Source organism: Heptranchias perlo, chromosome 10, assembly GCF_035084215.1.
Source record: "Heptranchias perlo isolate sHepPer1 chromosome 10, sHepPer1.hap1, whole genome shotgun sequence".
Classification (NCBI taxonomy): Eukaryota; Metazoa; Chordata; class Chondrichthyes; order Hexanchiformes; family Hexanchidae; genus Heptranchias; species Heptranchias perlo.
Genome location: NC_090334.1, coordinates 79,035,204 through 79,058,847, shown reverse-complemented (window position 1 = coordinate 79,058,847; position 23,644 = coordinate 79,035,204). Strand labels below are relative to the sequence as shown.

General features: G+C 45.2%; 1 protein-coding gene across 1 annotated transcript in view; it reads left to right on the top strand.

Moving 5' to 3' along the window:
- Positions 1-23,644, top strand: part of LOC137326717 (ribosomal protein S6 kinase alpha-5) — a 218,586-nt gene that overhangs the window by 77,646 nt on the left and 117,296 nt on the right. The window contains exon 2 of the mRNA XM_067992069.1: positions 7,470-7,541. Coding sequence (XP_067848170.1) covers positions 7,470-7,541 — 72 coding nt within the window. The remainder of the gene's footprint in view (positions 1-7,469; positions 7,542-23,644) is intronic.

The following is a 23,644-nucleotide window of genomic DNA, read 5'->3' as shown; positions in this document are numbered from 1 at the left end:
TTTTTAACCCGACATCCACACTGTCACACTTCCATAGTGATCAGGAGTGGGAATTCTTACTGATTTTGATTTTATCTATCTCCGTATTTATTTTTCTATTTCCCCTCTAATCTTGGGCACTGAAAACCACTGTAGCACTTTTTTATTCGTTCATGGGATGTGGGCATCGCTGGCCAGGCCAGCGTTTATTGCCCATCCCTAATTGCCCTTGAGAAGGTGGTGGTGAGCTGCTTTCTTGAACCGCTGCAGTCTGTGTGGTGAAGGTTCTCTCACAGTGCTGTTAGGTAGGGAGTTCCAGGATTTTGACCCAGCGACGATGAAGGAATGGCGATATATTTCCAAGCTGGGCTGGTGTGTGACTTGGAGGGGAACGTGCAAGTGGTGTTGTTCCCATGTGCCTGCTGCCCTTGTCTTTCTAGGTGGTAGAGGTCACGGGTTTGGGAGGTGCTGTCGAAGAAGTCTTGACAAGTTGCTGCAGTGCATCCTGTGGATGGTACACACTGCAGCCACTGTGTGTCGGTGGTGAAGGGAGTGAATGTTTCGGGTGGTGGATGGGGTGCCAATCAAGTGGACTGCTTTGTCCTGGATGGTGTCGAGTTTCTTGTGTTGTTGGAGCTGCACTCATCCAGGCAAGTGGAGAGTATTCCATCACACTCCTGACCTGTGTCTTGTAGATGGTGGAAAGGCTTTGGGGAATCAGGAGGTGAGTCACTCGCTGCAGAATACCTAGCCTCTGACCTACTCTTGTAGCCACAGTATTTATGTGGCTGGTCCATTAAGTTTCTGGTCAATGGTGAACCCCAGGATGTTGATTGTGGGGGATTCGGTGATGGTAATGCCGTTGAATGTCAAGGGGAGGTGGTTAGACTCTCTCCTGTTGGAGATGGTCATTTCCTGGTACTTGTCTGGCGCAAATGTTACTTGCCACTTATCAGCCCAAGCCTGGATGTTATCCAGGTCTTGCTGCAGGTGGGCACAAACTGCTTCATTATCTGAGGGGTTGCGAATGGAACTGAACACTGTGCAATCATCAGCGAACATTCCCATTTCTGACCTTATGATGGAGGGAAGGTCATTGATGAAGCAGCTGAAGATGGTTGGCCGGGGAACTCCTGCAGCAGTGGCCTGGGGTTGAGATGATTGGCCTCCAACAACCACTACCATCTTCCTTTGTGCTAGATATGACTCCAGCCACTGGAGAGTTTTCCCCCCTGATTCCCATTGACTTCAATTTTCCTAGGGCTCCTTGATGCTGCACTCGGTCAAATGCTGCCTTGATGTCAAGGGCAGTCACTCTCACCTCACCTCTGGAACTGAGCTCTTTTGTCCATGTTTGGATCAAGGCTGTACTGAGGTCTGGAGCCGAGTGGTCCTGGTGGAACCCCAACTGAGCATCGGTGAGCAGGTTATTGGTGAGTAAGTGTCGCTTGATAGCACTGTCGACGACACCTTCCATCACTTCGCTAATGATTGAGAGTAGACTGATGGGGCGGTAATTGGCTGGATTGGATTTGTCCTGCTTTTTGTGGACAGGACATATCTGGGCAATTTTCCACATTGTCTGTTAGATGCCAGTGTTGTAACAGTTTGGCTAGAGGGGCGGCTAGTTCTGGAGCACAAGTCTTCAGTACTACAGCCAGGATGTTGTCAGGGACCATAGCCTTTGCTGTATCCAGTGCACTCAGTCGTTTCTTGATATAATGTGGAGTGAATCGAATTGGCTGAAGACTAGCTTCTGTGATGGTGGGGATATCCAGACGAGGCCGAGACGGATCATCCACTCGGCACTTCTGGCTGAAGATGGTTGCAAATGCTTCAGCCTTATCTTTTGCACTCACGTGCTGGACTCTGCCATCATTGAGGATGTAAGGAATCTTACAACACCAGGTTATAGTCCAACAGTTTTATTTGAAAATCACAAGCTTTCGGAGACCATCTCCTTCGTCAGGTGAGCGAGTGAGATATGCGATTTGAGAGGTTCTCAAATCGCATATCTTATATTAGGCTGGGAATCAAAGGTGTCGTTGGTGTTCAGACAGGTTAGCCACGGAAAACAGTATGTCCCAGTATACTGAATACACAAGGGTCAAATTACACAGACAAGGAGAGAAAGAGACCCGAAAGGCAGAGAGGGAAAGAAAGAGAGAGAGAGAGAGAGAGAATGTCCAGTTATATTAAAAACAGATAACTTATTTTTCCTTTTCCCGCTGTTGGGGTTACGTGTAGCATGACATGAACCCAAGATCCCGGTTCAGGCCATCCTCATGGGTGCGGAACTTGGCTATCAATTTCTGCTCGACGATATGGCGTTGTCGTGTGTCTCGAAGGCCACCTTGGAGAATGCTTATCCGAAGATCGGTGGCTGAATGTCCTTGACTGCTGAAGTGTTCCCCGACTGGGAGGGAACCCTCCTGTCTGGCGATTGTTGCGCGGTGTCCGTTCATCCGTTGTCGCAGTGTCTGCATGGTCTCGCCAATGTACCATGCTCTGGGGCATCCTTTCCTGCAACGTATGAGGTAGGCAACGTTGGCCGAGTCACAGGAGTATGAACCATGTACCTGGTGGGTGGTGTCCTCTCGTGTGATGGTGGTATCTGTGTCGATGATCTGGCATGTCTTGCAGAAGTTGCCGTGGCAGGGTTGTGTGGTGTCGTGGATGCTGTTCTCCTGAAAGCTGGGTAATTTGCTGCGAGCGATGGTCTGTTTGAGGTTGGGTGGCTGTTTGAAGGCGAGTAGTGGAGGCGTGGGGATGGCCTTAGCGAGGTGTTCGTCGTCATCGATGACATGTTGAAGGCTGCGGAGAACATGGCGTAGTTTCTCCGCTCCGGGGAAGTACTGGACGACGAAGGGTACTCTGTTGGTTGCGTCCCGTGTTTGTCTTCTGAGGAGGTCTATGCGATTCTTCGCTGTGGCCCGTCGGAACTGTCAATCCACAAGTCGAGCGTCATATCCCGTTCTTACGAGGGCGTCTTTCAGCGTCTGTAGGTGTCCATCGCGTTCCTCCTCGTCTGAGCAGATCCTGTATATTCGCAGGGCCTGTCCTACATTTGTATACCCCAGCCCATCACCGGCATCTCCACATCATCATTGAGGATGGGGATGTTTACAGAGCCTCCTCCTCCCGTTAGTTGTTTAATTGTCCACCACCATTCACGACTGGATGTGGCAGGACTGCAGCGCTTTGATCTGATCCGTTGTTTGTGGAATCGCTTAGCTGTGTCTATAACATGTTGCTTCTGCTGTTTAGCATACATGTAGTCCTGTTTTGTAGCTTCACCAGGTTGGCACCTCATTTTTAGGTATGCCTGGTGCTGCTCCTGGTATGCTCTTCTACACTCCTCATTGAACCAGGGTTGATCCCCTGGCTTGTTGGTAATGGTAGAGTGAGGAATATGCCTGGCCATGAGGTTACAGATTGTGCTGGAATACAATTCTGCTCCTGCTGATTCCCCACAGCGCCTCATGGATGCCCAGTTTTGAGCTGCTAGATCTGTTCTGAATCTATCCCATTTAGCACGGTGGTAGTGCCACACAACACGTTGGTTGGTGTCCTCAGTGTGAAGACAGGACTTCGTCTCCACGAGGACAGTGCTGTGGTCGCTCCTACCGATACTGTCACGGACAGATGCATTTGCGACAGGTAGATTGGTGAGGACGAGGTCAAGTAGGTTTTTTCCTCATGTTGGTTCGCTCACCACCTGCCGTAGGTCCAGTCTGGCAGCTATGTCCTTCAAGACTCGGCCAGCTCGGTCAGTAGTTGTGCTACCGAGCCACTCTTGGTGATGGACGTTGAAGTCCCCCACCCAGAGTACATTCTGTGCCCGTGCTACCCTCAGCATGGAGGAGGACTGATACATCAGCTGAAGGAGGGTGGTAGGTGGTAATCAGCAGAAGGTTTCCTTGCCCATGTTTGATCTGATGCCATGAGATTTCATGGGGCCCGGAGTCAATGTTGAGGACTCCCAGGGCCACTCCCTCCTGACTATATATCACTGTACCGCCACCTCTGGCTGGTCTGTCCTGCTAGTGGGACAGGACATACCCAGGGATGGTGATGGAAGAGTCTGGGACGTTGGCTGAAAGGTATGATTCTGTGAGAGTGGCTATGTCAGGCTGTTGCTTGACTAGTCTGTGGGACAGCTCTCCCAATTTTGGCACAAGTCCCCAGAAGTTCGTGAGGAGGACTTTGCAGGGTCGACTTGGTTTGCCTTTGTCGTGTCTGGTGCTTAGTGGTCCGATGCCAGGTGGTCTGTCCGGTTTTATTCTTATTATGACTTTCTGTAGCGAGATTGTACAACTGAATGGCTTGCTAGGCCATTTCAGAGGGCGATTAAGAATCAACCACATTGCTGTGGGTCTGGAATCACATATAGGCCAGACCAGGTAAGGATGGCAGCTTTCCTGCCCTAAAGTGAACCAGATGGGTTTTTATGACAATCCAGTAGTTTCATGGCCACCATTACTGATGCTAGTTTTTTTTAATTCCAGATTTGTTATTTAATTAATTGAATTTATATTCCCCAGCTGCCGTGGTGGGATTTGAACTCGTGACTCTGGATTATTAGTCCAGGCCTCTTGATTACTAGTCCAGAAATATAATCACTACGCTGCTGTACCATACTGGTGCTCCAGTTGAGATCAGCTAACTCTTAGCACATGCCAAGAGGTTGACTTTAGGACATTTCTGGTCTGCATAGCTCAGCTACTCACTGGATAAACACACTAAGCCTTTACCTTACTTGTCTCTGAAATCCATCCAGTTTTCTGTAAAGTCTGAGATGACAAGGCTCCCTCGGGATCAGTCTGGTGCAGGTATTGTATATATGTGTAATTTATACATGATTCATCTAGATCTACTCTGAATCAGTTTTGCTTTGTGAACTGAGTGTTGAAATCTTCTCCCAGGGCATGGGTTTAAAACTAGTATTCTTCCATTGTCACTTGATTACATTGTAATAGATAAGAACTGAAAATGATGCTTCTGACTTTGCATGTGCATTGTTTTTTGTACTTTCCTTCCCCGCAAGTAACTTTCACCTCTATACTTGACGTTGATAAAAATCACAGAAACCAATACAAAACCAGAGCTCAAAGGTGAAGAGTGTAGGCCAAAGATTGTTGGTATGCAGATGAGACCAGCATTGACCTACATTAGTAGCTGTTGAATATTTTCCAGTGACCTAAGAGTTCAGCTCCTATGTACCTACATAAGTGAGGAAAATGTAATACCTGGAGCACGGCAGTGATTCTTAGCAATCTGATATTTTGTGAACCATCCTGTGCTGCTGAATCTTGCCACAGAATACGTTTGTCATGATGAGACTGATAGATTATTTATAGAATAAAATCCAGCAGGATTTCCTCCTTGCTATAATGAAAACTTAAATTGTATGTGACCTGAATTGCTGCTGAAATTCTAAGTGTTGTAGCTTGTCTGTCAACTTTTATGAATTTCAGTCATTCCTTTTGGGAACGAACTATGTTTAAGAGTCGTGTTTTAAAACCGTGAATTTGCACAGTTTTTTAAACAAAATAACAACATCCTGCACACACTGAAGATGTGTATTTAATCCAGATGAGCCAGTTTGTGGAAGGTCATTGTTCATGGTTATATCAAGCAGGATCAATTGTCTCATCCCAGACCCATCTAAGTCAGGATGTCCCTTATCAGTTTTGAGAACTGCAGGAAATGTTTCCCTCAAACCTACATCTTGGGTTTCAGATTGCTGCCGGTTTTATTGACTGGCACACTGGCAAATAACTAAATGGGGAGGAAATCAGAGGGACAGCCCTTCGACTTCCTGTGAATTCGAACAGAGAAATGGACAAAGGGATACATGGGCACTCATCCAATCAGCTAGGTCTGAGGAGCAAGCCTGGCCCAGCGTGGGGAAACTCGTTCTTCTTGAGCTCAGAGCCAGTCAGGATCAGAAGACTGACCAGGAAAAGGTTAAGCGTGCCTGCTAACTGGAATAGCATGGTGTATTTTAAAATAATTTTCTTGTTCTCAAGGGCTGTTTTGTAGTTAGTTGTATCAAAGTAAGATGTGATTATATCTGCTCTGTGCATTCACATGCTGTCGGTAAAATAAAGCTGCTTAACAATTCGTATCTAGCCTTGTTTAACAAAGTGTTTCAGTTCGTCTCAAGAAAGACTGGAGTAGCACATGTGAGGGCATGTGTGAAAGACATGATATGCAATTCAGAACTTAAGGGAGTCTTATTGTTACACCTCTGAGTTACAATGTTGTGTAACTATATATTGGGCAGTACAGATACTGTCCTGGACATAAGACACTCTGATCACTTAGATTATGGTGATGATCACTACTGTAAGGCAGACCCCATACTTGTAACATGGTCATTCCTCTGTTCTGAAGATCAGAAATGCTTTGAATCCTGCCATAGTCCTTGGAGTTGAATGTTTGGAATGAGCAGAAAGACTTGAGGCAAGGTTAAGGTGATTGGGCCATAAGTGAATCTTTTTTGTACAAAGGATAATAAACTTGTGGTGTAGCCTACCAGTGAAGGCCACTGAAGAAAATGGTATAAATGGGTTCATGAGGTAACTGAATTTCCTTCTGGAGAGAGAAGCAATTAAAGAATATGGTGGAAAGGCAGCTAGATTGGGACAAAGATTGGTCATGCTTTTTGTGCCAAATGGCCTTTTTAGCTTCCCAAAAATCTCTTCTCCTAACTGCTGCTGATGATGATGCTGATGACTGCCTGAAAGGGTGATGGAAGCAAATTCAATAATAATTTTCAAAAAGGAATTAGATAAATACTTGAAGGGGGAAAAATTTACAGGGCTATGGGGAAAGGCTAGGGGAGTGGGACTAATTGGATCGCTCTTTCAAAGAGATGGCACAGGCACGATGAGCCGAACAGCCTCCTTTTATGCTGTATCATTCTATTAAAGTGACTAGTGTGTAATAAAAGTGGACCCCACCTGAACTCCTAGAGGCTTTTATTGGATGTATATGAACTGGCCCTAAAATGATGCTTTCAGACTAATCTGCCAGTTAACCCTTCTATTAAATCTCAACTAGGTGCATGTTAGTCGTCTTTTGACTTGTGAAAAATATCTGAAAGGTCAAGGCCCATAATGCAGGACAGCTGCAAGGTTGAAAAGGATATGTTCTCAATGAATAGTTCCTTTGGAAGTTCTGAGCAATAAATACTGACATCTGTATGTACATAACTAAATGGGCAGTGCCCATAGTCTCTGCTGCAGTGTAATGTAATGTGTCTGTTTGATTGCAGTTTATACTTTAGAAGATTAGTAGAATTTGTCTCTGTCCCCTTCTGGATCATTTTTTGTTTGAGGCCAATCTGAGCACAAGATTCTTCAGTGCCCAGATGGGATTCAAAATGTTGAAAGAAATTTAAAAGAATTCAAATACCAAATCTGTTAAAGCAAAACATCTGTTTAAAAATAGGTTGTGGCTAACACAGTTGTGTTGTTTTACAGCTAATTTAACAGGGCATGCAGAAAAAGTTGGGATTGAAAACTTTGAACTACTGAAGGTCCTCGGAACAGGAGGTAAGTGAATAAAGTTATGTCACTTTTATACTGTACTGCAGCATATTTTAATAGTGGAGTCAATTCTTGTTCTAATTTAGAGTGAGCTAAGAGATATTTTACTTTCTCGCATTCACTTGAGATATGAGATAAGGAACATGGGGAGAAAATAGACAGGAAATGCACAGCACCTTGATCAGTATTTGTAAGAGAAAGATGCTGCGTAACAATAATAACTGCACCTCAAAAATAATCCATTGGCTGTAAAGAGCATTGGGATGTCCTGAGACTTGACAACATAGAAACATAGAAAATAGGAGCAGGAGTAGGCCATTCGACCCTTCGAGCCTGCTCCGCCATTCAATATGATCATGGCTGATCCTCTATCTCAATACAATATTCCCGCGCTCTCCCCATATCCCTTGTTGCCTTTTGTTTCTAGAAATTTATCTATCTCCTTCTCAAATATATTCAGTGACTTGGCCTCCACAGCCTTTTGTGGTAGAGAATTCCACAGGTTTGCCACCCTCCGAGTGAAGAAATTTCTCCTCATCTCAGTCCTAAATGTCCTAACCCATATCCTGAGACTGTGACTCCTCGTTCTAGACACCCCCCCAGCCAGGGGAAACATCCTCCTTGCATCCAGTCTGTCTAGCCTTGTCAGAATTTTATACGTTTCAATGAGATGCCCTCTCATTCTTCTAAACTCTAGTGAATACAGGCCCAGTCGACCCAATCTTTTTTTTTATTCGTTCACGGGATGTGGGCGTCGCTGGCGAGGCCAGCATTTATTGCCCATCCCTAATTGCCCTCGAGAAGGTGGTGGTGAGCCGCCTTCTTGAACCGCTGCAGTCCGTGTGGTGACGGTTCACCCACAGTGCTGTTAGGAAGGGAGTTCCAGGATTTTGACCCAGCGACAATGAAGGAACGGCGATATATTTCCAAGTCGGGATGGTGTGTGACTTGGAGGGGAACGTGCAGGTGGTGTTCCCATGCGCCTGCTGCTCTTGTCCTTCTAGGTGGTAGAGGTCGCGGGTTTGGGAGGTGCTGTCGAAGAGGCCTTGGCGAGTTGCTGCAATGCATCCTGTGGATGGTGCACACTGCAGCCACAGTGCGCCGGTGGTGAAGGGAGTGAATGTTTAGGGTGGTGGATGGGGTGCCAATCAAGCGGGCTGCTTTATCTTGGATGGTGTCGAGCTTCTTGAGTGTTGTTGGAGCTGCACTCATCCAGGCAAGTGGAGAGTATTCCATCACACTCCTGACTTGTGCCTTGTAGATGGTGGAAAGGCTTTGGGGAGTCAGGAGGTGAGTCACTCGCGGCAGAATACCCAGCCTCTGACCTGCTCTCGTAGCCACAGTATTTATATGGCTGGTCCAGTTAAGTTTCTGGTCAATGGTGACCCCCAGGATGTTGATGGGGGGGGATTCGGCGATGGTAATGCCGTTGAATGTCAAGGGGAGGTGGTTAGACTCTCTCTCTTGTTGGAGATGGTCATTGCCTGGCACTTATCTGGCGCGAATGTTACTTGCCACTTATGAGCCCAAGCCTGGATGTTGTCCAGGTCTTGCTGCATGCAGGCTCGGACTGCTTCATTATCTGAGGGGTTGCGAATGGAACTGAACACTGTGCAGTCATCAGCGAACATCCCCATTTCTGACCTTATGATGGAGGGAAGGTCATTGATGAAGCAGTTGAAGATGGTTGGGCCTAGGACACTGCCCTGAGGAACTCCTGCAGCAATGCCCTGGGGCTGAGATGATTGGCCTCCAACAACCACTACCATCTTCCTTTGTGCTAGGTGTGACTCCAGCCACTGGAGAGTTTTCCCCCTGATTCCCATTGACTTCAATTTTACTAGGGCTCCTTGGTGCCACACTCGGTCAAATGCTGCCTTGATGTCAAGGGCAGTCACTCTCACCTCACCTCTGGAATTCAGCTCTTTTGTCCATGTTTGGACCAAGGCTGTAATGAGGTCTGGAGCCGAGTGGTCCTGGCAGAACCCAAACTGAGCATCGGTGAGCAGGTTATTGGTGATTAAGTGCCGCTTGATAGCACTGTCAATGACATCTTCCATCACTTCGCTGATGATTGAGAGTAGACTGATGGGGCGGTAATTGGCCGGATTGGATTTGTCCTGCTTTTTGTGGACAGGACGTACCTGGGCAATTTTCCACATTGTCGGGTAGATGCCAGTGTTGTAGCTGTACTGGAACAGCTTGGCTAGAGGCGCAAGTTCTGGAGCACAAGTCTTCAGCACTACAGCTGGGATGTTGTCGGGGCCCATAGCCTTTGCTGTATCCAGTGCACTCAGCCGTTTCTTGATATCACGTGGAGTGAATCGAATTGGCCGAAGACTGGCTTCCGTGATGGTGGGGATATCGGGAGGAGGCTGAGATGGATCATCCACTCCGCACTTCTGGCTGAAGATGGTTGCAAACGCTTCAGCCTTGTCTTTTGCACTCACGTGCTGGACTCCGCCATCATTGAGAATGGGGATGTTTGCAGATCCTCCTCCTCCCGTTAGTTGTTTAATTGTCCACCAACATTCACGACTGGATGTGGCAGGACTGCAGAGCTTTGATCTGATCCGTTGGTTGTGGAATCGCTTAGCTCTGTCTATAGCATGTTGCTTCTGCTGTTTAGCATGCATGTAGTCCTGTGTTGTAGCTTCACCAGGTTGGCACCTCATTTTTAGGTACGCCTGGTACTGCTCCTGGCATGCTCTTCTACACTCCTCATTGAACCAGGGTTGATCCCCTGGCTTGTTGGTAATGGTAGAGTGAGGAATATGCCGGGCCATGAGGTTACAGATTGTGCTGGAATACAATTCTGCTGCTGCTGCTGATGGCCCACAGTGCCTCATTGATGCCCAGTTTTGAGCTGCTAGATCCATTCTGAATCTATCCCATTTAGCACGGTGGTAGTGCCACACAACACGTTGGATGGTGTCCTCAGTGCGAAGACGGGACTTCGTCTCCACAAGGACTGTGCGGTGGTCACTCCCACCAATGCTGTCATGGACAGATGCATTTGCGACAGCTAGATTGGTGAGGACGAGGTCAAGTAAGTTTTTCCCTCGCGTTGGTTCGCTCACCACCTGCCGCAGGCCCAGATGTCCTTCAGGACTCAGCCAGCTCGGTCAGTAGTGGTGCTACCAAGCCACTCTTGGTGATGGACATTGAAGTCCCCCACCCAGAGTACATTTTGTGCCCTTGCTACCCTCAGTGCTTCCTCCAAGTGGTGCTCAACATGGAGGAGGACTGATTCATCAGCTGAGGGAGGACGGTAGGTGGTAATCAGCAGGAGGTTTCCGTGCCCATGTTTGACCTGATGCTATGAGATTTCATGGGGTCCAGAGTCAATGTTGAGGACTCCCAGGGCCACTCCCTCCTGACTGTATATCACTGTACCGCCACCTCTGGTGGGTCTGTCCTGCCGTGGGACAGGACATACCCAGGGATGGTGATGGAAGAGTCTGGGACGTTGGCTGGAACGTATGATTCTGTGAGTATGGCCATGTCAGGCTGTTGCTTGACTGGTCTGTGGGACAGCTCTCCCAATTTTGGCACAAGTCCCCAGATGTTAGTAAGGAGGACCTTGCAGGGTCGACTGGGCTTGGTGTTTTGCCGTTGTCGTGTCCGGTGCCGGGTGGTCCGTCCGGTTTTATTCTTATGACTTTTCGTAGCGCGATTTTACAACTGAGTGGCTTGCTAGGCCATTTCAGAGGGCATTTAAGAATCAACCACATTGCTGTGGGTCTGGAGTCACATCAAGGCCAGACCGGGTAAGGATGGCAGGTTTCCTTCCCTAAAGGACATTAGTGAACCAGATGGGTTTTTACGACAATCCGGTAGTTTCATTACTGATACTAGTATTTTAATTCCAGATTTTTATTTAATTAATTGAATTTAATTAATTAATTGAATTTTAAATTCGCCAGCTGCCGTGGCGGGATTTGAACTCATGACTCTGGATTTTAGTCCAGGCCTCTGGATTACTAGTCCAGTAACATAACCACTATGCTACCGTACCCTCATACGACAGCCCTGCTTTCCCAGGAATCAGTCTGGTGAACCTTCGCTGCACTCCCTCTATGGCAAGTATATCCTTTCATAGGTCAGACGACCAAAACTGCACACAATACTCTAGGTGTGGTCTCACCAAGGCCCTGCATCAGTAAGGCATCTTTGCTCCTGTACTCCAATCCTCTTGCAATGTAGGCCAACATACCATTTGCCTTCCTAACTGCTTGCTGCTCCTGCATGTTTACTTTCAGTGACTGGTGGACAAGAACACCCAGATCCCTTTGTACATCAACATTTCCCAATCTATCACCATTTAAATAATACTCTGCCTTTCTGTTTTTCCCTCTGAAGTGGATAACTTCACATTTATCCACGTTATACTGCATCCGCCATGTATTTGCCCACTCACTCAACTTGTCTAAATTGCCTTGAAGCCTCTTTGCATTCTCCTCACAACTCCCAATCCCACCTAGTTTTGGAAATATTACAATTGGTTCCCTCATCCAAATCATTGATATATATTGTGAATGGCAGGGGCCCAAGCACTGATTTCTGCGGTACCTCGCTAATCACTGCCTGCCACCCATTTATTCCTACTCTCTGTTACCTGTCTGTTAACCAGTTTTCAATCCATGCCAATATATAACCGCCAATCCTATGTGCTTTAATTTTGCACACTAACCTCTTATGTGTGACTTTATCAAAGGCCTTCTGAAAATCCAAATACACCACATCCACTGGTTCTCCCTTATCTGTTCTACCAGTTACATCCTCAAAAAACTCCAGTAGGTTTGTCAAACACTATTTCCCTTTCATTAATCCATGTTGACTTTGTCTAATCCCATTGATATTTTCTAAGTGTTCTGTTATCACATCCTTTATAATAGACTCTAGCATTTTCCCTACTACTGATGTTAGGCCAACCGGTCTGTAGTTCTCTGTATTCTCTCCCTCCTTTTTTAAATAGTGGGGTTACATTTGCCACCCTCCATTCTGCGGGATCTGTTCCATAATCTATAGAATTTTGGAAGATGACAACCAATGCATGCACTATTTCCATGGCTACCTCATTTAGTACACTTGGATGCAGATTGTCAGGCCCTGGGGATTTATCGGCTTTGAGTCCCATTAATTTCTCCAGCACTTTTTTTACTAATACAAATTTCCTTTAATTCCTCCTTCTCAAGTCCCTTAGTTCCTTAGTTTTTTGGAAAGTTATTTGTGTCCTCTTCTATGAAGACAGAACCAAAGTATTTGTTTAATTGCTCTGCCATTTCCTTGTTCCCCATTATAAATTCTCCTGGTTCTGATTGTAAGGGACCTACATTTGTCTTCACTAATCTTTTTCTGTTTACATACTTGTAGAAGCTCTCTCACTCTCTTTTTCCCATCTTAATCAATCTCTCGGTCCTTTTTTGCTGAATTCTAAACTGCTCCCAATCCTCAGGCTTGCTACTTTTTCTGGCAACTTTACATGACTCCTCTTTGGATCTAATACTATCCTTAATTTCTTTTGTTAGCCATGGTTGGGCCGCTTTTCCTTTTTGTGTTTTTGCGCCAGAAAGGAATGTATAACTGTTGCAATTCATGCATTCGTTCCTTAAATGTTAGCCATTGCCTATCCACCGGCATGCCTTTTAATGAAGATTCCCAATCTATCATCGCCAACTCACTCCTCATACCTTTTGTAGCTTCCTTTGTTTAGATTTAGGACCCTAGTTTCGGATTGGACTGCTTTCCATCTTAATGAAGAATTCTATCATGTTATGGTCACTCTTCCCTAAAGGACCCCACACAACAAGATTATTAATTAACCCCTTCTCATTGCATAATACCCAATCTAGGATAGCCTGTTCCCTAGTTGGCTCCTCAACGTACTGGTCTAAAAAAAAATCTAGTAGCCATTCTATATAAGTGCAAGTCCTTTCACCCGTCTTAGCATTTGAGGTGTGACCCTTTGTCAGAAGAAGAGAAAATCGCACTAGGTATTTGGCAACACATTTACAATGCATGCCCTGGCTTTGGTCTGGTGTCATCCTGTTTTTGGAATAAAGTTTCCTGTTCTGATTTGATGGATTTAAACTTCCTCCAGCCTCGACTCCATGAAAACCAGTATTCATCCCACTGCTTGTTGCCAGGGGCTGTATGGCTAAGGCAAAGAGGAGGGAATAAGGGGCACCCTTGTTTGGTTCTCCAGAGCGGGGGATGTGGGATAACTGAGGCCACTTCTCAACATGTCACCAAAGGCCATTTGGTTCAGTGCAAAGGAACTCTCATTTCACCCAGCCATATGCCTTCTGTGTCTAGGGAGAGTACTAAATCACGGGTGATGGTGTTGTTGCAGTGGTGAATGACACTGGATCGGCATCTCATGTTGTCTCCTGAATGCTGGCCCTGTATGAACTCCATATGGTTGGCATGAAGTAGGCCAGGGACAACCGCATCCAGTTGGGTGGCAGGATCTGGCAAGGGCAGCATTTATTGCCCATCCCTAATTGCCCTTGGGAAGGTGGTGGTGAGCAGCCTTCTTGAACCGCTGCAGTCTGTGTGGTGAAAATACTCTCAGTGCTGCTTTTTGTAGCGGGATTGTACAACTGAGTGGCTTGCTAGGCATTTCAGAGGGCAGTTAAGAATCAACCACATTGCTTTGGGTCTTGACTCACAAATAGGCCAGACTGGGTAAGGACAGCAGGTTCCCTTCCCTAAAGGACATTTGTGAACCAGATGGGTTTTTACGACAACCCGATAGTCTCATGGTTACCACTACTAATACTGATGTGGAGATGCCGGTGATGGACTGGGGTTGACAATTGTAAACAATTTTACAACACCAAGTTATAGTCCAGCAATTTTATTTTAAATTCACAAGCTTTCGGAGGCTTCCTCCTTCGTCAGGTGAACGATTTGAAAATGACGAAGGAGGAAACGATTTTCACATCGTTCACCTGACGAAGGAGGAAGCCTCCGAAAGCTTGTGAATTTAAAATAAAATTGCTGGACTATAACTTGGTGTTGTAAAATTGTTTACAACTACTAATACTAGCTTCTTATTAAAGATTTTTATTTAATTAACTGAATTTAAATTCCCCAGCGGCCGTGGCGGAATTTGAATTCATTTCTCCAGATCATTAGTGCAGTTCCTGGACTAAAGATTGTAGAACTTGGCTGGGGAGCCACTGGGGCCCGGGCTTTCCCAAATTGGAGGCTTTGTATTGCTGCTTGGATCTCCTTGGCCAAGATTGGGGACGTTTAGTGATTGAACTCCCTCCCCTCTTACCCCCCCCCCCCCCCCCGCCCAACCCTCCTGCCATTCCCACCCCTTTTTGAGATTATAATTTGCATCTAGGAGTTAAATAATCTGTCAAAAGTTGAGTGTAGGAAAGGCTCTGCATTTGCCTGGTCCCCCAGCTCATGCCCAGTCTTGTATGATTGGCTGGTCCTCCATGTGTGCGCAGGTTTGCCGGATGATCTTGAGGATTCCGCCAATTCCTCTGTGCTGTAGGAGCCTACAGTCCTTTGTGTTGCATTTAACATTCAATAGTTGCCATGTTTTGTGGTGTTAAATAGTTCATACCTGCCAAGTGAAGTCAGTACTTTGGAGTATGTGTGTGTGAATTTGTAAATTTGGTATAGTTTGGTGTTTGAGGTTGGCTTCCTTTCTCCTGGTCCATGTACAGCTGTGTCTGGGTATCCTGCATTGTTCTGGGATGGTTTTCCTCTGCTGATTGTGTTGCCCATTTGGGGTGGCTAGTTTCTTGGGATGCTGTTTTGTTAGCTGGTGTGGAGGTCTCTACACTGAACTGGTAATGTTGAGCTGCCTGACCTACCTTGTCAACTTCCTTGAGGAAGTGACTTTTCTTCCCATTGTTTACTGGCTCTGTTTTGATTCCAGGATGGGCTGTGAGGTTGGGATCCTCTTTCCTTATTCAAATCAATTTTCTCTGCTGCCAATCCTTAGTGTGCCATACACTTTTGTAGTAGGAACCTGGTAGCTGTTCCTAGGTTGCCACGCTTTCTGTTGTTTAATGGCTGCATTGCTATCATTCTTGTGATTAAGGCTACTTTGACCTCTGCTGGGTTTTTTTTTTCTAATTGGGCAGCCTCCTTCATCTGCTGCCTCTTACCATTTTCATTGTAATATGCACCTGAATTACAATTCTCCAATGCCTCTTGAGCACTTATGTGAAAGTGGCAGGGAACTGCTCTGCAAACAGTCTCAAACCATTAAAATAAATGCCCTTTTTAAAATTAACTACTGCAAGAAAGTAGTGGAAAAGTAATGGAGTTGTCCAGCTTCATCATAGACCTGTTATTGGGCCTAAGTATGAACACTGTTTACATTTTCCTTAGTAAAGTGAACTTTTTAAACTATCCAGCAAACCATTGGCTGTTACACAGAGGTCCATACACATTGACATTTTTAAATATCAGTTTTATTTCCCAAGAATAGTTAACAAACACAACAATAAAGTGACTGAAGTTATTCACACTTTGGTGTATAGAAAAGCTTGGTGTAGCTCGATATTTCAGAATTAAACGTTTTTTCTCGTTTCAGTCTATTATGGGTATTCAAACCACTATCCTTTTTTTAGAATTGGCTCAGCATGAAGTTCTTGAACAGCCAACATTCCTACAACCTTGTAGCTTCCTCAATCCACAGCTGTTGTTTACCCTTCTCAGCAAAGCACTTTCACAGCAGCAACATAAATCCCTTTTTTTTAGTACCTTGTCAAACTGTTCTATGGGTGAGTTCTCAATCTTTGTTCAAAGATAGACCAAAAACAGCGCCTGCTTTCTTTACTAATTAACAGTTGCCTATAGAATCGGTTATTACTATTGTTCTTCACAGCTTCAGGCCACAAGCAGAGGCTCAATTCACCCACAACACTATATTATAAGTACATCTATTATTAATATACCACTTCACTTTGTACTCCAGTGTGACTTACGTAGTGTAGTTTAGAGCTGGCGGTTCTTGTTGAACAAGTTTCACTCTTCGTGACTTCATGGGTATGGAGTTCTCTGGTGGGCTGATTTGCTTCAGTACTTCTGCTCTATCAGTTCAAAGCTCTCCGTCCTTCTAACTCAACTGAAAACGAATTGAGCAAAACGAAGAATAGTAAACAGAAAGGGGAGCTGAGGATCAAAAGTAAAATTGAGTAGGAGGAGGAATATCTGGAGAGGTAAGAAGTTTTTAAGAATTTAAAAGAAAATTGAATGCTGGAAAATCTGAAAGTGAAGCGCAAACTTTGAAAAATGAAATTCAGGAGCAATTTACAAACAAAACGCTTAAAAAAAAAAACTTCTAACATTTCAACGAATTCAATTATAGTTACTCTCTTCTGGTTTCTCCATTCACTGATCTGCATTGATCACTAGGTCAAAGAAACATTGAATTTTATACGTTTCAATGAGATGCCCTCTCATTCTTCTAAACTCTAGTGAATACAGGCCCAGTCGACCCAATCTCTCCTCATACGACAGTCCTGCCTTCCCAGGAATCAGTCTGGTGAACCTTCGCTGCGCTCCCTCTATGGCAAGTGTATCCTATCTTAGGTAAGAAGACCAAAACTGCACACACTGCTCCAGGTGTGGTCTCACCAAGGCCCTGTATAACTGCAGTAAGATATCCTTGCTCCTGTACCAAAATCCTCTTGCAAGGAAGGCCAACATATCATTTGCCTTCCGAACTGCTTGCTGCACCTGCATGTTTGCATTCAGTAACTGGTGTACAAGGACACCTAGGTCCCGTTGTACATTAACATTTCCCAATCTATCACCATTTAAATAATACTCTGCCTTTCTGTTTTTTTCTTTCCGAAATGGATAACTTCACATTCATCCAGATTATACTGTATCTGCCATGTATTTGCCCACTCATTCAACTTGCCTCAATCACCTTGAAGCCTCTTTGCATCCTCCTCACAACTCCCAATCCCACCTAGTTTTGTGTCATCAGCAAACTTGGAAATATTACATTTGGTTCCCTCATCCAAATCATTGATATATATTGTGAATAGCTGGGGCCCAAGCACTGATCCCTGCGGTACCAACTAGTCACTGCCTGCCACCCCGAAAAAGAAACATTTATTCCAACTCTCTGTTTCCTGTCTGTTAACCAATTTTCAATCCATGCCAGTATATTACTGCCAATCCCATGTGCTTTAATTTTGCACACTAACCTCTTATGTGTGACTTTATCAAAGGCCTTCTGAAAATCCAAATACACCACATCCACTGGTTCTCCCTTATTTATTCTGTCAGTTACATCCTCAAAAAACTCCAGTAGGTTTGTCAAACACGATTTCCCTTTCATAAATCCATGTTGATTTTGTCTAATCCCATTGATATTTTCTAAGTGTCCTGTTATCACATCCTTTATAATAAACTCTAGCATTTTCCCTTCTAATGATGTTAGGCTAACTGGTCTGTAGTTTCCTGTTTTCTCTCTCCCTCCTTTTTTAAATAGTGGGGTTACATTTGCCACCCTCCAATCTGCAGGAACTGTTCCATAATCTATAGAATTTTGGAAGATGACAACCAATGCACCCACTTTTCCACGGCTACCTCTTTTTTGTACTCTTGGATGCAGATTATCAGGCCCTGGGGATTTATCGGCTTTGAGTCCCATTAATTTCTCCAGCACTTTTTTTACTAATACAAATTTCCTTTAATTCCTCCTTCTCACGGCTACCTCTTTTTAGTACTCTTGGATGCAGATTATCAGGCCCTGGGGATTTATCGGCTTTCAGTCCCATTAATTTCTCCAGCACTTTTTTTACTAATACAAATTTCCTTTAATTCCTCCTTCTCACAAGTCCCTTGGTTCCTTAGTTTTTTGGGAAGTTATTTGTGTCCTCTTCTGTGAAGACAGAACCAAAGTATTTGTTTAATTGCTCTGCCATTTCCTTGTTCCCCATTATAAGTTCTCCCGTTTCTGACTGTAAGGGACCTACATTTGTCTTCACTAATCTTTTTTTTTACATACTTGTAGAAGCTTTTACAGTCTGCTTTTATGTTCCTTGCAAGTTTACTCTCATACTCTATTTTTCCCCTCTTAATCAATCTCTTGGTCCTTTTTTGCTGAATTCTAAACTGCTCTCAATCCTCAGGCTTGCTACTTTTTCCAGCAACTTTATATGACTCCCCTTTGGATCTAATACTATCCATAATTTCTTTTGTTAGCCACGGTTGTGCCGCTTTTCCTTTTGTGTTTTTGTGCCAGAAAGGAATGTATAACTGTTGCAATTCATGCATTCGTTCCTTAAATGTTAGCCATTGCCTATCCACCGTCATGCCTTTCAATGAAGATTCCTAATCTATCATAGCCAACTCACTCCTCATACCTTTGTAGTTTCCTTTGTTTACATTTAGGATCCTAGTTTCGGATTGGACTACTTCACTTTCCATCTTAGTGAAGAATTTTATCATATTATAGTCACTCTTCCCAAAAGGACCCTGCACAACAAGATTTATTAATTAACCCCTTCTCGTTGCACAATACCCAGTCTAGGCTAGCCTGTTCCCTAGTTGGCTCCTCAACGTACTGGTCTGAAAAAAAACATCTTGTACACACTCCAGGAATTCATCCTTTACAGTATTATTGCTAATTTGGTTTAGCCAGTCTATGTGTAGAATTAAAATCACCCATGATTACTGTAGGACCCTTGTTAACTGCATCTCTAATTTCCTGTTTGATCCCATGCCCTACATTACCGTTACTGTTTGGAGGCCTATAGACAACTCCCACTCGTGCTTTCTGCCCGTTGGTGCTTCTTAACTCCACCCAGACTGATTCTACATCTTGATTTTCTGAGCCAATATCCTTTCTCACTATTGATCTGATTTCATCCTTTACCAACAACGCCACCTCACCTCCTTTTCCTTTTTGCCTGTCCTTCCAAAATATCGAATACCCTTGGGTATTCAGCTCCCAGCCTTGGTCACCCTGCAGCTATGTCTCTGTAATTGCAATTATATCGTATCCATTTACATCTATTTGCGCTGTTAATTCGTCTACCTTATTACGAATGCTTTGTGCATTCAGATACAATGCCTTTAGATTTGTCTTTTTAACATTTTTAGACATCTTAACGTTTTTTTGTACTATGGCCCTATTTGCCTTATTACCATTTATTCTTCCCTGGACCCTATTTGTTAGTGCATTCTTTTGTTTGTACGCTCTGTCCCTTCCTGACACAATCTGGTTATCCTTACCCCAATCACTTTCCTGCACTGCTTCCTTGTCTTTTCTCTTTAGCAGTCTAGATTCTTCTACCCTGGGACCTCCGACCTGCCCCCCCCACCACCCCTTATTTAGTTTAAAGCCCTATCTACCTCCCTAGTTATTCGATTCGCTCGAACTTTGGTCCCAGCATGGTTCAGGTGTAGTCCGTCCCAACGGAAAAGATGTCTCTTTCCCCAGTACTGGTGCCAGTGCCCCACAAATCGAAACCCACTTCTCCCACACCAATCTTTGAGCCACGCATTCTTCTCCATGATTCTATTGACCCTATGCCAATTTGCTCGTGGCAATTGGGGCATTATCCCTTCGTCACTGATTACAATCTATCAGAGGGTCAGACATGAGGTGAGAGGGAGTTGAGGGGTAGGAGGAGGTTGCTTCAACAGGGCGGGAACTGAATTGGATTATTCCCTTGTGGGATGAGGGGACCAAGTGTAATGTATCCAAGTTTGCTGAAGATACAAAGCTAGGTGGGAAAGTAAGCTGTGAGGAGGATGCAAAGAGGCTGCAAAGGGATATAGACAGGTTAAGTACGTGGGCAAGAAGGTGGCAGATAGATTATAAGGTGGGAAAATGTGAAATTATCCACTTTGGTACGAAGAATAGCAAAGCAGAATATTTTTTAAAAGGTGAGAGACTAAGAAAAGCCACGCTTCTAGCCAAGCTGTTCCAGTACAGCCAGAACACTGGCATCTACCCGACAATGTGGAAAATTGCCCAGGTATGTCCTGTCCACAAAAAGCAGGACAAATCCAATCCGGCCAATTACTGCCCCATCAATCTACTCTCAATCATCAGCAAAGTGATGGAAGGTGTCGTCGACCGTGCTATCAAGCGGCACTTACTCACCAATAACATGCTCACCGATGCTCAGTTTGGGTTCTGCCAGGACCACACTGCTCCAGACCTCATTACAGTCTTGGTCCAAACATGGACAAAAGAGCTGAATTCCAGAGGTGAGGCGAGAGTGACTGCCCTTGACATCAATGCAGCCTTTGACCGAGTGTGGCACCAAGGAGCCGTAGTAAAATTGAAGTCAATTGGAATCAGAGGGAATACTCTCCAGTGGCTGGAGTCATATCTAGCACAAAGAAAGATGGTAGTGGTTGTTGGAGGCCAATCATCTTAGCCCCAGGACATTGCTGCAGGAGTTCCTCAGGGCAGTGTCCTAGACCCAACAATCTTCAGCTGCTTCATCAATGACCTTCCCTCCATCATAAGGTCAGAAATGGGGATGTTCGCTGATGATTGCACAGTGTTCAGTTCCATTCGCAACCTCTCAGATAATGAAGCAGTCCGTGCCCGCATGCAGCAAGACCTGGACAACATCCAGGCTTGGGCTGATAAGTGGTAAGTAACATTTGTGCCAGACAAGTGCCAGGCAATGACCATCTCCAACAAGAGAGAGTCTAACCACCTCCCCTTGACATTCAACGGCATTACCATTGCCGAATCCCCCACCATCAACATCCTGGGGGTGACCATTGACCAGAAACTTAACTGGACCAGCCACATAAATACTGTGGCTACAAGAGCAGGTCAGAGGCTGGGTATTCTGAGGTGAGTGACTCACTTCCTGACTCCCCAAGACCTTTCCACTGTCTACAAGGCACAAATCAGGAGTGTGATGGAATACTCTCCACTTGCCTGGATGAGTGCAACTCCAACAACACTGAAGAAGCTCGAACCTTCCAGGACTTCCTATTTCTTATGTTCTTATGACAAAGCAGCCTTCTCGATTGGCACCCCATCCACCACCTTAAACATTCACTCCCTCCAACACCGACGCACCGTGGCTGCAGTGTGTACCATCTACTAGATGCACTGTAGCAACTCGCCAAGGCTTCTTCGACAGCACCTCCCAAACCCGTGACCTCTACCACCTAGAAGGACAACGGTAGCAGGCACATGGGAACACTACCACCTGCACCTTTCCCTCCAAGTCACACACCATCCTGACATGGAAATATATTGCCGTTCCTTCATCGTCGCTGTGTTAAAATCCTGGAATTCCCTATCTAACAGCACCGTGGAAGTATCTTTACCACACGGACTGCAGCGGTTCAAGAAGGCAGCTCACCACCACCTTCTCGAGGGCAATTAGGGATGGGCAATAAATGCTGGCCTTGCCAATGATGCCCACATCCCATGAATGAATAAAAAAAAGTCAGAGGGATTTGGGTGTCCTTGTACACTAATCACAGAAAGTTACCATGCAGCTACAGCAAGCAATTAGGAAGGCAAATGATGTGTTAGCCTTTATTGCAAGGGGGTTGGAGTTTTAGAGTAGGGAGGTTTTGCTACAATTATATAGGGCTCTGGTGAGTCCACACCTGGCGTACTATGTACAGTTTTAGTCTCCTTACCGAAGGAAGGATATACTTTCCTTCGAGGGTGTGCAACAAAGGTTCACGAGGTTGATTCTAGGGATGAGAGGGTTGACCTATGAGGAGAGATTGAGTAAAATGGGCCTATATTCTCTGGAGTTTAGAAGAATGAGAGGCTGTTTCCCCTTGCTGGAGAGGCTAGAACTAGGGGTCATAGTCTCAAGATAAGGGGTCGGCCATTTAGGACCGAGATGAGAAATAATTACTTCACTCAGAGGGTTGTGAATCTTTGGAATTCTCTGGCCCAGAGGGCTGCAGCCATGATCTTAATGAATGGCGGAGCAGGCCTGAGGGACAGTATGGTCTGCTCCTCCTATTTCTGATCTTTTTGGAGGGGGTGGGGGGTGGGGGGGGGGGGAGCGGGCGGTGGGGGTTGCGCTGATTCCCATCGTGTGTCTCAGGAGGTAGGGCGGCCTGATTCATGTTTCGGGAGGAAGGTGGTGACATTTGTGACTTGTGAGTCTGCTTCCTCTCGTGTGATTTTTTTTATTTTGTCAGTGTTCCTTCCCTGTTCTTCCTGTTTCACCACTTTTTATTTTGGCTGAATCATGACACTTTCTTTAAATCTTTCTACTTTGCTCTCCAGTTTCTCGGCGGGATTAGCATCATCATCTTCTTTGACACCCCTTTTGACTGTGAGCAGCTGGGGGTAGTTTTCTCTTTGTTCCTGAATTTTCCTTTATGATTCCCGTTACAGTTCAGATTTCCTACATAATTGCGTTTTTTTTAAAAATAAACCTTTCTAATTTTTGTTTAACCTGCTTGGTTGTGGAGATTAAACTCTGGATTTAAATTATTCTTTTACACGTCCCTGTCATGTAACGTTAGGGCGAGTGCTGTTATACATGCATGCTAAACAGCGGAAGCAACATGCTATAGACAGAGCTAAGCAATTCCACAACCAACGGATCAGATCAAAGCTCTGCAGTCCTGCCTCATCCAGTCGTGAATGGTGGTGGACAGTTAAACAACTAACTGGAGGAGGAGGCTCTGCAAACATCCCCATCCTCAATGATGACAGAGTCCAGCACGTGAGTGCAAAAGACAAGGCCGAAGCATTTGCAACCATCTTCAGCCAGAAGTGCCGAGTGGATGATCCGTCTCGGCCTCGTCTGGATATCCCCAACATCACAGAAGCCAGTCTTCAGCCAATATGATTCACTTCTGTGATATCAAGAAACTGCTGAGTGCACTGGATACAACAAAGGCTATGGACCCCGACAACATCCTGGCTGTAGTGCTGAAGACTTGTGCTCCAGAACTAGCCGCCCCTCTAGCCAAACTGTTCCAGTACAGTTACAATGGCATCTACCAGACAATGTGGAAAATTGCCCAGGTATGTCCTGTCCACAAAAAGCAGGACAAATCCAATCCGGGCAACTACTGCCCCATCAGTCTACTTTCAATCATCAGCAAAGTGATGGAAGGTGCCGTCGACAATGCTGTCAAGCAGCACTCACTCACCA